This window comes from Atractosteus spatula, chromosome 25, assembly GCF_055471065.1.
Source record: "Atractosteus spatula isolate fAtrSpa1 chromosome 25, fAtrSpa1.hap1, whole genome shotgun sequence".
Classification (NCBI taxonomy): domain Eukaryota; kingdom Metazoa; phylum Chordata; class Actinopteri; order Semionotiformes; family Lepisosteidae; genus Atractosteus; species Atractosteus spatula.
In genome coordinates, this window is record NC_142730.1 from 13806193 (window position 1) to 13818628 (window position 12436).

General features: G+C 36.2%; 1 protein-coding gene across 1 annotated transcript in view; it reads left to right on the plus strand.

The window, feature by feature from the left end:
- Nucleotides 1-4444: 4444 nt before the first annotated feature.
- ntrk1 (neurotrophic tyrosine kinase, receptor, type 1) overlaps nucleotides 4445-12436 on the plus strand; it is a 58901-nt gene continuing 50909 nt past the window's right edge. The window contains exon 1 of the mRNA XM_088905114.1: nucleotides 4445-4629. Coding sequence (XP_088761240.1) covers nucleotides 4445-4629 — 185 coding nt within the window. The remainder of the gene's footprint in view (nucleotides 4630-12436) is intronic.

Genomic DNA, 12436 nt, shown 5'->3' on the forward strand with positions numbered 1-12436 from the left:
TCTTTATTTTGACCGACATCGGGTGACTTAAATTATGACATGCAAGTACAAGACATGTCATGGAGGCAGCTAGAATGTACATTTTCAGTTTCAAACAGGTGGTTTTGCACTAGAAGAGGTGACATTTCAGTAAGATCTAAAAGCTTATGCTTAATCTTCTCTATCAACTAGGCAAAGCGGAATACAGTAATACAAATGGAACAGAAGTTGATTCAGGTATCCAAAATCATGAAAGATATCAACTTAGTCAATCCACAGATATTCTTCATAAATCCAAAATATAATGAATGATGCAAGTCAAAATTGAATTCCAAAGAGGAAAACAGGAGACACTAATTTACTGAAAGAGTTTGGAACAAGCTCTCTAGCCATGTTGTTAAAGATAACACTGTGAAAGTGACTTCTAAGTACACAGAACTGTAACAAGAAATGCTGTACAAATATTGATTACTCATCTTTAATAGTTCGCTTGTGGTTTCCAGAAAAAGGATTGACGATTAAAGGTAAAGTAGCCCAAACAATTAATTTGACTGTCTACAACTGAATTGCAAAATTATAGTTTTAAGACTTTTTATTTGTACAGTAAGTGTGTGATACAACAGATGTACAACAGATGTAAGTCCAAGTGGTGATATCCTAAGGTTAATTTAAATAAGGTATTTTAATTTACTATTTAATCAAGATTTCACTGTAGTCAAATCATAATTATTATTCCTAAGCTATTTGTTTTATTAAAGTTTTTATTTATAGAGTAATAAGCAAGACTGTGAAATATGATATTTTATATTCTACTACATGTCATATGTGACTGTAGTATTTAATATTTAAGTCCTTTAAAACATTAATTTATACTATATGACTCTAATAAAATGTCTATTTTCTTTATTAACCTTTTGAATTCAAATTTAGTTTTTAACATTTTGTCGAACTTCTTTCCTAATGATCTACTCTTAGACTTTTAAAAAATATTTTTTATTGTTTATGATATTTCTTCAGTGGTATAGCATTTGACTGAATTCTTATTGGAATTTTCTTTGCATTTGATACTTAATCCGATTGGTCACACATGTAGCAAAAGTGTGCTTTCTTTTGTATTTCATGTCAATACTCCACCCCTCCCCTCTCTCTCTACTGTTTAGTCTTTGGAGTTCTGTAAGTTTCTGAGTTGTTGTGAAATCTGGAGGATGGGTAACTCTGGAAATAAAAGTCCCCTGTTCAATCAGAGAGCAGATATGTCAGAAGCAGCCTTGGTTACCGAACCTTTAAAGACTATAAACCTTAGATTCTGTCTCAATGCAGTAACAACCAATGTTGTGAAATAAAACACCAAAAACAGATAGATAATGAAGATAGGAGTCTTTTATTTTTAAAAAATTCAGGCCTTGCTAATTTTCTTAAAGATCATACAGGCTCCACTCCACAATACACCATGTTCTGGACAGGAAATGAGAAATATTTGCTAAGAGTTCTTCGGTAAATGTTCCTGCAAATTGAAATACATTATACTGTATATTAGAGCCAATATTTGGTTAATTTTTCACCATAAAAAGGTGGTCTATAAAAAGCTGAAAAGAGTGGGGTCATGTTGTTCCTGTTTTCCCAGAAACCAAAAGCCACTTGTTTTCTCATTAAATTGTGCAAACGCTGGGGTGGCTCTCAAAGGTAACACAATTCTACTGTGTGAGTGCTGGTGTGGCAGGAGATGTAGAGGGCTGAAAATGGAGCCATTTATTGTATCCTGATTGCATCAACAAAACAGTAATGCAGGCCTCGTTAGTAGTTGTGGTTACACTGTGTTGGCCCTGCTCTTTATGCATGGTAATTCTAATGGCTGCTGGTGGAATACTATATTTATCCCTTGGGTGGAATCGACTCCACTCACAGCTCAAGGTTTAGCACCAAAGCTTTGTCTCAGATGGACACCCAGCCACACCCCCAGCTCTGCTAGTATTGCTCCATCCTGCTGGGTTCCTTGTATTCAAGTGGGTGGGAGTTTCTAAGCACTGATGTTTATCCAGGCTCTCAAGACAAAAAGTCTTGTTATTAGACTTGCTACACATTTTTGATATCTCCTTTTAGAATTACACAGAGAGGGAGAAAGGGAAGACGTCTATTGTGAAAATACCAGTTAACAAGGCAATAATGACATTATTTAGAAAAATAATGTATTATCATTTTTCAATAAAATCTTGATTACACATAACACTTTTGATAACTATCTATAGAAACTGGTTTCATCATGTGCTGTATACATTTAGCTGATGAATCAAGACAATGTGAACTGGTACCAATGCAAAATTCTCTTAGTGGTATCTCTGCATTGTTTTTATTTCTGACTGCATGTCCACTTCTGCTTTTCTGTTTTTTACTTTCACAAACCAATCACTCCTCACCATACAGTAGAGGTTGATCCAATCTATAGCTGAAGTGAAATTCAAATTCAAGAATCAATGGAGTGAAGACTTAAAAAGGTGGTAAATTTCTCCTGGTCTCCTGGTATTTGTGCAGGCCTGGGAACCAATTTCATACAGCAGATGACCGTGGGACTGAGCAAATAGAAATGTAGACATATTGACACACATCTGCTGAAATGTGCAGTTTTAGGCCATTTCTATTTATATCCAAATTCCATTAATGAATTGTAGTACCTAAAAACATGCCTTTAAAAATGTGTTGCTTTAAGAAACGAAATGGCAGATCTGACATCTTATGTCACACTCTGACTCAGGATTTTTTGCAGCAAGTGTTGTAAGGTTTGAGTTTGTCTTATTCTGCTGTATGGCTCACAGCTCTAAGGAAATACCTACTGAAAGATGTTCAGTTATTTTCCACGCTACAAAAAAGAAATAAGAGTTAACAGATTTTACCCTTGCTAACAAAAGCTGTATTTTAATCACATCTTTGTGAAAATCTTTATTCAGTTTGTTTAATCTTTTTACACATCTGTTATTCTCAAGAGCACAGTATTTGCAACTGATGTCACTACTACTTGCTAACAAATGTATCCATCTAAAGCACTGATAAACGTTACAGTTAATATCTGCTACTACAGGTTTACAGATACCAGGACTATGGTTCTTCTGTGTTATGCCCATTTGTCTGTTATTCCATTGATCACCTTTTTTAATAGTTCATTGTGATCCTTACCTACAAGTACAAGTACTGTATTAGTAAATGAAACAGAAAGTTTTTATACAGTAAATATTATATTCCATATGTCCTGTAAAAGATTATGCAGTACAGTTTGTTAGGCTTCTGGTAATATTTCTTTTTTTTCAGATATTTCCATAATATCTTAATCAAATTCTCATAAGGACTTTGTAATTAGTGCTTTGTAGTTGTATCTAAAGCATTTTTTATACAAATGTAAACATTTGTGCTGTATTGTACATTTTACTAATAGGGCAAAGCACAAAACATTAAGTAACTGTGGGGTCACACAGTGAGTCTGTGGCAATAAGGTCAAGTTCTGGCAACATCAAATGAGTTCTCTTAACAAACAGTTTACTTTAACTACTGGGCCACCCATACTGAATTTATTTCTGCTTCTCTGATGAATAACAAGAAAAGTCAATATTCCTAACCTGTTGAACACTATTTAAAAGTTGTAGACTGTTGTTCGCTTAAGGAAATCTCCTATATTGTAGCTTTCAAAGGCAAAGTATTCTAGTTAAACACATATTGTATATTGCCCTCAGATATATTGATTTTACAAGTTATTTATTAGTATGGATTATTATTTATTATTTTATTATTATTTATTTTTCACCCTCTTACACTCTGGTTCTGCACATAAACTCGGAGGACTCTCACTGCTTAGCCTATATTTCCATTTCAGGTATTTGGAATTACAATCTGTTGTGTAAGATAATATCAGAGGTGTTATATTTTAACAATAGTATGCTGCTTGCAAACAAATTGTGGATTATACAACTTCTCTTCTTTCATAGTAGAGCTTTTTTTCAAGTAACTTAAGGCTCAAAAACACCTGAAAAGCCTCCAAGTTCTGTTAAAAATGAAAAGAGATTTCCTGATATATTATCCTTAAATTTGGGCAAGGAGTGTTATTCAGAAACAGAACTAAAAAGATTGATCCCCATTAGCTCCATCTAGAGCTTCATCTCTGCTCTTTATGTATTGCCCAGTATCAGTAGTACCCTTCTGACTGTCTGATACAACAAATGTATTGTCTTGCTCCTCCCTCCATCTATGACTGGAGAGAGGAGGCTACATGCTATGTCCCTGGGGCCCAGAGTAGCTGCTGTGCTCAGGAACCAAAGTGCCTGGCTTATAACAGAGCAGTCTGGTAATAGCCCAGTGCTGACAGACTGTCACTGAAGAATAAAAACAGTTGTTTGGCTATCTGAAGAAAGTGAGGGAATCTATTTTTGTGAGCCTGTTTTTGTAATCAAGCTTGAACAATCAGTCTTTTCTGAAAGGTATTATGGCTTTAGGCTTTGCAGGCTGGGGGACTCTTGTGCTGGCAATGCTAAGCTTGGCACTGCCAGCTTTCTGCAGCTGCCCGAGCTCATGCAGGTGCTCCTATGCCACCCTGCAGTGTTTCGAACCCAACAGCATCACAAGCATCCCAGCACTGCCCTACCAGGAGAGCGAAAATGTTACAGAGATGTAAGTCTTTTTCTTCTTTAAATTCTGAGATAATCATTTGAGAACCTTGGAGGTGGAGAGTGTATGTTTGTTTTGTGGGTGGTATAGTCTTCAGAAGTGAACTTATCCTTAAATTCAGTGATTGGCCCAGCCCAGGTGCTAGATATAGTCATCACAGAGCTTCCTTTCCTTCTCTCCTTACTTGTTCCGAATTCAAGAACCAGTCTAATGGCAACAAGTACTGTGAAACAAATTGGTTATGGCTAAAAATGTTGGACTTTTGTATTTTAACTAGGCTATGTTGTTTTACCAAGTACAGGTAATAAAATTAGTTTTCTTTTGTAAATGTGCTCAGTATTGATTATTATTGTCTTTTTTCAGTACTACAGCTTCTGGTACTTCTTATATTATTACTAGTAGTGATTCTAATGGCTCCACCAATCTTACCTTTATGTTTCAATATGTCGAAATATTTTCCATTCTATCTTTCTGATGGCTGCAAAATATTTATTTGTGCTATACATTAAACTGAACAACCAGACTGTAGTGTTCATTTGTGATGATATAGTCCTTTATGTATTTATCAAGCAGGATTATTGAATTTGACCAAATAAATCCCAAACAAGCATGCTATGTTTGCATGATACAACTCAACAAGGTTTAGAACAAAAACATACCTGTAATACTTTAACATATAATTTCATGAAAGTGGACATTTTGCACACGAAGTTTGAAATATTTCACTATTAAATATTTTATGCAATGCTTCTGAGTATAAATTGTAACTGTCTAGATCTAGAATGATAAAGAATTAAACAATCATAAGTCAATATAAACCTAAAACAGGGAAATCTGAGACATATCCTAATCTCATGATTATTAGGAGGTTTAGCAGGAAAAAGTGCAAATGAAAGATGTCTTCAGTTTCAGTTTGGTGACATGAGGGCGGTGATCTATTGCAGAGTGATGATGGGATGTTTGATCTGATTTTGAGTTTCAGGGCTTCTGACTTACAAAGCCTTGAATGGGAGAGCACCCGTGTCTGATCCCACATGTTAACAACATGAGGGCAGTGATCTATTGCAGAGTGATGATGGGATGTTTGATCTGATTTTGAGTTTCAGGGCTTCTGACTTACAAAGCCTTGAATGGGAGAGCACCCGTGTCTGATCCCACATGTTAACAGTCATTTACTTTTGTCTAGTAATGCATAATTCTTATAGATTCAAGGGATTAAGTGAAAAAAATGAACTCTGAAATGACCTTTAAAAGTTTACATAGAAGGAACCTTACAGGTTTTTTTCAATAACTGTAAAATGTATTTTGATCAACTTGAGCAAACATTTCAGATGCAACAAAAATGTTTAATTTTTCCAGTCCCTTCTATTTTTTCAATGTTTCAATGCCCGAAAGACACTATATGATATAAAAATCTTTTTCATTTTTTTGCAAATTATATGTGATTGATTACAATTGATTATTTTAGAATACTGTATGGATGTATACGTTTTTTTAAAAAACTACTAATAATATATAGGTTTCACAATTGTACATCTGATATTCTGTGAAATTGTTTTTTGAATGTTAGGATATTGTCATCTGCTTTTCTCGTGTTTGTGTGAATTGTTATGAGGCAGAATACTGTGAAGGTGATTAAAACATTAGTTGAGATGACTCCTATTGAAAAATAGTAAAAATATTGTAGAATGTTGACTGTAATCTCACAATTAGCTTTAACTAGTGTTTACTGTCCAATGAAATTCAAGGGCTATGTAAATTCAATTCCAACCTTAAGCAGATATGTTACTATTAACTTAGAAATCCTTGTTGAGATTTCTAATGCAATAAAATATAAATGTGATTTAACGAATTAGCAATGAATGCCTGTTCAATGACAATTGATAAAAATTAGCCATTTCACTAAATTGAATATACAGGGCAATCAACGATTTCTGTCTAGCCAGCTGGCTCCTTATGTTGCAGCTGTATGGGTGCATGTGAAAGAAAGAAATATCATGCCAAATTGTTTAGTACTGCAACACACATATAGCCACCTTTTAATGTATATTTAAGGCAAGACTATTCAATGGGAAACATATGTTTATATTTAACATTTTCTTTTTTCAGAAAATATTGAACATGCAGACACTTGCAATTTTTTAATATTCTGTAACACTAAATCAACTTCAGATAATTAGACAAATGAAGAAAGTAACTCGGAGGCACTGTGGTGCAGTGGTTGGTATTGCTGTCTTGCAGTGGTGGCAACCTGGGCTCAGGTCTGGATCTAGGGTGCTGTCTGCATGGGGTTTGTGATGTTCTCCTCCTGTTTGTGTCAACTTTCTGAAGTTACCTGAGGGTCACTTACAGACAGGGGTTTTCAACTCTTTCCACAGATTCCTAATAGCATTCAGTGTGGTTTTGGCCTTGTGCTTTAGGTTATTGTACATGTTTTCCTCTAGTATTTACCTGGATTTTCCTCTGTTCATTCTTCCTTCAATCCAGGACGCTTTCTTGTCTTTCCTAAAGAGGAATATACTGCCAACACCATGCTTGACTGTAGGATGGTGTTGACTGGGAGATATGATATTTTTCTTTTGCTCTAATCATAATGATTTAGACCAAAACGTTCCAATTTGTCCACAACATAATTTGGCAAATTATACCAATATCTCTTAGGTGTTTTGTTTTAAAATCCATGCAGGGTTTGAGGTGGGTTAGTTGTAGTAAATACTTACTCACAGTAGCATCTTTCACCAGTCTCCTCCTTGACCAGCAGCTCAGTTAGCAGGGATGTCCTTATCTAGGCAGTGTCTGGGTGGTATGATGGGTACCCAGAGTGCACCATCCATTTCCTGATGATTTGAATAGACTGTGCTCAAGAATATTCAGGTATTTCAGTTTTCTGTACCCTGCTCCTGATCTGTGACTTGCCTAGAAAGCTCCTTAGTTTTAATGGTTGAGTCTTTGCTTGAAATTCACTACCTAACCAAGGAACTTCACAGAGACAGTTTTTTTTTCTGAAATCATCAGAACTACTACTATGTCATTACATGGAGACAGAGGACACTCAGTCAGTTGTGTGGTTCGTTGTTGACATTTTATTAATTTAAATCAATTTAGGTTTGTCACAGGAAAAGATCCAAATACTATGCTATCAAGACAGTTTTCTTTCATTTAATGCATTAACTTTTTGTTTTTTTCCCTTGTTTGGGATAGGGAATGTCTGAATACTTTTGAAAGTCACTCTATACAGTATATCAGTAATAAGAAATGCAAATTAAAGTCATACGCACTGATATGCATATGGATGATATACTGAGAAGAATGTTAGTTGCCACAGCAAAGAAACACCGAAGTTCCAAGCATCCTCCTCAGCCCAGGGCATCCTGAACAATGTACTGTACCCCTGGTGTTCGCACTCTAACCTATTTGTGTCTAAGTCCAGTTCTGGGTTGAGGGGGCAGGAAAACAATACTGGGATTTCCTCCTCTGCTCTCAGTCCCTAGTCTCTAGGCCTAGGCCGTGACTCGTTCCCTGGGGGTGAAGGTTTCCCTGTGATATCTTGGGCAGAGCAAACTGCTTGGGGCTCATTAAGAAACTGGCTGAAGCCAGATGGCTAGGTGTACAAATACTGTACATTGCGTATTTGCACCCTGTTCCAGAGTCTCCATCCAGATCACAGGCTGCCTTCCAAACCCACATGTCACTTCTGAACTGGGTGGTAATTGCCCGCCGTCTGTGCTAAGAGGGCCTTTGTTCAGGAGAGAAAGTTCAGGGAGCACGATTCAAATTGTATTACACTTAGGGTGACACTGCCCCTTCAGTGCATCTTAAAATCAGTCACACAGCTATTATTTTTCACTCTTTGACATATACACAGCATCAATAGTATCAATAGTATCAATAACCTAGTTAGATCTAAGTAGAACTGAGAAACTAATAGTTCTAACTGTAGTTTCATCCAGTTTAGAGTGTGTTTATTCAAAATAACTATATAATGAAGTGGTTCTTCTAACTCATACTTCACTGTTAATAGTTTGTTCATTAAGCTTTCATAAAGTGGAATTTGCAACTCCGAAATTAAACGTATACCATCATTCCTCATACAGACGCTGTGTGGAGGTGCGTAGTGTGTTGGTTGCAAAGGAACAATATGAGTTGTATGCCTGTTATGGATGTAGAGTCATCTTGGGGTGTGAGGAAAGCTTTATACAGGTCTGTTACGCTGTCACGCTGTTACTGAAGCTGATAACGTGGGAGTCTTTAAGGAATATCTTGCTGGGACTCTCAGTCATTAAGCTACCAGTAATACGACAAACACAAATGTCCAAAAAGTTCTTTTTTTGTAGCCTTTGTAAGATCCTCAGGTCAATTAGCTACTGGAAACTAAATCAATCAGAGGAGCTGGATATCTGGACTGTCTGATGCCCTTTTTATGTTTTCAAGTCTCTATTTTTGTAATTTTGTAACCCACTGTAACTGTCCAGCCCTATCTCCACCAATTGAGCTCACTACTATCCTGCTTGTGTGTCAACCACACCTCTCTCCAATGGGCAAGAAATCTTGCTTTGAACTTGAACTCAGTATAATTTGGAAGGCATGTTTGTTACAATTGTTTCGATTCAAATTGAGTTAAAATGTTTCAGTTCAAATGCCAAATGCCCAGCATCTCTCATAGGATCTGTGAATCTGTGAAGACATGATAGTTTTACATTAATTTAGATTATGGAACAGTTAGCCAAACCCAAGCTTGTGATCAACAGTGAAGTGATAACAAACTCTTATACTTGAGTCTAGCTGTATCTGTTTGTTTTGACAATCTGCTGCATTCTGGTTGTTGCTGATCTAAGACCTTGTCGTGACTTGCTGGGGTTCCCTGAATCAGTAAACTGTATCCCTTCCTAGCTCTCTGCATCATCTGTCACATTTCTGCGACTGCAACCCTCTTCTAAGTGTTTGCCATTAGCTACTGTACCTGTTTCTAAAGTTTCTAAAAAGTGAAAGTAACAGGATTTTTATTATTTCTGTCAAAAGAAAAATCAAAGAGAATTGTGCTAACGGCAGGCAAACTGTGTGAGAATATCTTTGTTAGTTGTACTGTATGAATGTGCAGGGAAAAATATTGATAATAACTAAAAAAACCTCTTCTAAAGTACCTTTGTCAACTACAAAGATCTGTTTCAGTGTGTTCAAGGCATTCAACTTTGTGCATGATATCAATCCAGCAAAGATTTGTAAGGTTGTGCCATACATTAATCTTACACTTGCATTTACTTCTAAATGGAAAATGTTAGTCCCCCATGAATGCAAAAATCAGTGACTTGCTTAGTGGGCAAAAGAACCAGAAGAATCCTGCTGTGTTCTTCTGAAATAAACACTCCAAATACCATCAAATTATCTTACACCTGTAGTCAAGCAACATCTGTGTACTTGGCATATTGCCTGTACAATGTTTTGAACATGTTTCTTTCCCAATATTTTTTTTATATAATAGAAGCACGGATAAACAAATCCATTTGACATTTTGCACAATTTATTTAGAATAAAAGACTATTTTTTTTATGAAAGAAGCAGTATGTGCAGCCGGAAGGACCTCAACTCTGTACACAAAAAGTGCTGGAAGAGGCCTGTCGAGATTCCTCCTCTCTAGTAATGAGGTGTGTCTGTATCTGCACTATAAAGACAAAGAAGGACCCTGATAGGGGTGACTACATTCCTGTGAGATTGTGAATAGCTATGTACAGTGGGTGTAGAAAGTAATGACCTCCTTTCATCCTCTACCAAATTTTGTTGTGTTAAAACCTCACATTGCAACACATTTGAATTTTTTTTGCATGACTAACAAAACATACATAACAATTTGATGGGGCATAATCATTTTTATTGATTTATTTCTAAAAAATAGAAAATTGAAAACTACAGGTTGGACAAGTATTCACCTTCCTGAGACCTAAAGGTAGGTGGGTAAATAGGTATGGCCCCTTTTCAGGCCATAAAGGCCCACGAGGGAATGGAGGGCAAGAGCCACCATTTTTCCTCAACCATCCCACACTGGAAGTGGTGGAACCAGTCAGGAACCAGATGCCCTTGCCGTCTGAGCTACCACGGCTCCCCCTAAGACCTAAAGCATTTATTATTTAGTTGCTCCTCCTTTTTCAGCAATTATGTCCTCTAGTCTTTTGTGGTACATTGTAACCAGCTTTGCACATTTTGCAGTTTTTAATTTTAGCCCAGTCTTCCTTGCAAAATTACTCCAACTGTTGCAGGTTACTGGGGGAGTGGTAGTATACTGTACAGTAATTGACAGTTCCTATAATAGATTTCCTTTTGGATTTAAGTCTGGACTTTGACTGGGCTTTGGCTTTGTATTTACAGTCCTTGTCCTGTTGAAATATGAATCTCTGTCACAGTTTCCGATCTTTTTGATTTATAGAACGTTTTTTTTAATAAAACTTTCCGATCTGTTCAACCTTACTAATCTCACCTCCCTTGTTATCGATGGCACATGTTTTTTTATCTTACTTAATTTCATATTTATTTCTACAATTCTTTTCTTCAAAGGTTTCAGTGCAGTACTTTTTAATTTATGATTTGGTATAATTTTGAAGTAACAGAGGTTCTGTTTATCGTTATTTATTTTTATTAATGTTCCTGTTTATTACTTTAAATGTTAAGTTATCTTTGTAAAATGTGTGCTTTGTGTTCTTGTTTATGTAATTTATCATGTGTTCTTCAAAGCTGGTTAATTAAGTTTTCTAGTTATATAATGCATTTATTTAATTGTACTAAATAAATAAGGTTGTGTTGGGAGCTAATAATAATAATGTAGGTGCAAGTCGTGATCCAGAGGGGGCCCTTTCCAAGATCTTGCCTAGAGCCCGCAAAAAGCCACAAAAAGCCAAAAAGGACCACTTTAATTGCACACAGCTGGATTCCAATCACCTTTTGCTGCAGCACTATAGAAAGTGTCCTACCTAGTGGTATCAGTGTGTGGTACGGCAATACTACCATACATGACAGAGTCGCACTACAAAGGGTTGTGGCAACGGCACAGAGAATCTAAGATCTGACTTACCATCTGTTGATGGGATTCACATCATCTGCTTTTGCAATAAAGCCTGTTTCATTATTCCAGATCGTAACCATCCCAGCCACAAAGTATTATCCCCCCCCCCCATGTTCTGGCAAGTAGTATTTCTCCCTTAAAGCACAGACATCTTGGCTTAAGAATAGCTTCTACCCTATAGCAGTGCCTTAGAATTGCAGAGTACCTCTGTACTCTGCAATTTATTCTTGGATATCACGTATTTATTGTCCTGTGTTTATTGTTCTGTACTACCCATTGTATGTTATTGTGCTTTGGTGTACTGGCATTATTTATTGTATTTATGTACTGTTTTGTAATGTAATGTGCACATTGTGTAAAAGTGTAGTCTATTGTACTGTGCACTGTGAAAGAAGAGCATGAATACGAATCCCAGTGTACACATACATACAGTATGGCAAATAAACTCTCTCTCTCTATCAAGATATTGTGCAAATTCTGAAGGCAATGGATGAGGCAGAGCTTATTAAGGAGTGTTAATGCTAAGGGTGTGATTACTTTTACAATGTAGATTTTAAGTTTTTATTTTTAACTAATGTAGTTTTTTCACTAGTTACAGAAAACGCTGAGATGGTAGAGCAGTGGCTCTCAAAGTTCTATGGTCCGCTGACCACTTACACCAAGTCACAGATGCGGAGGACCACCTATGTCTACTTCCACTTCTTACCCTGTAATAATCATCACCTATGAATGTACTAAAATTAATATTGAATTAAATTT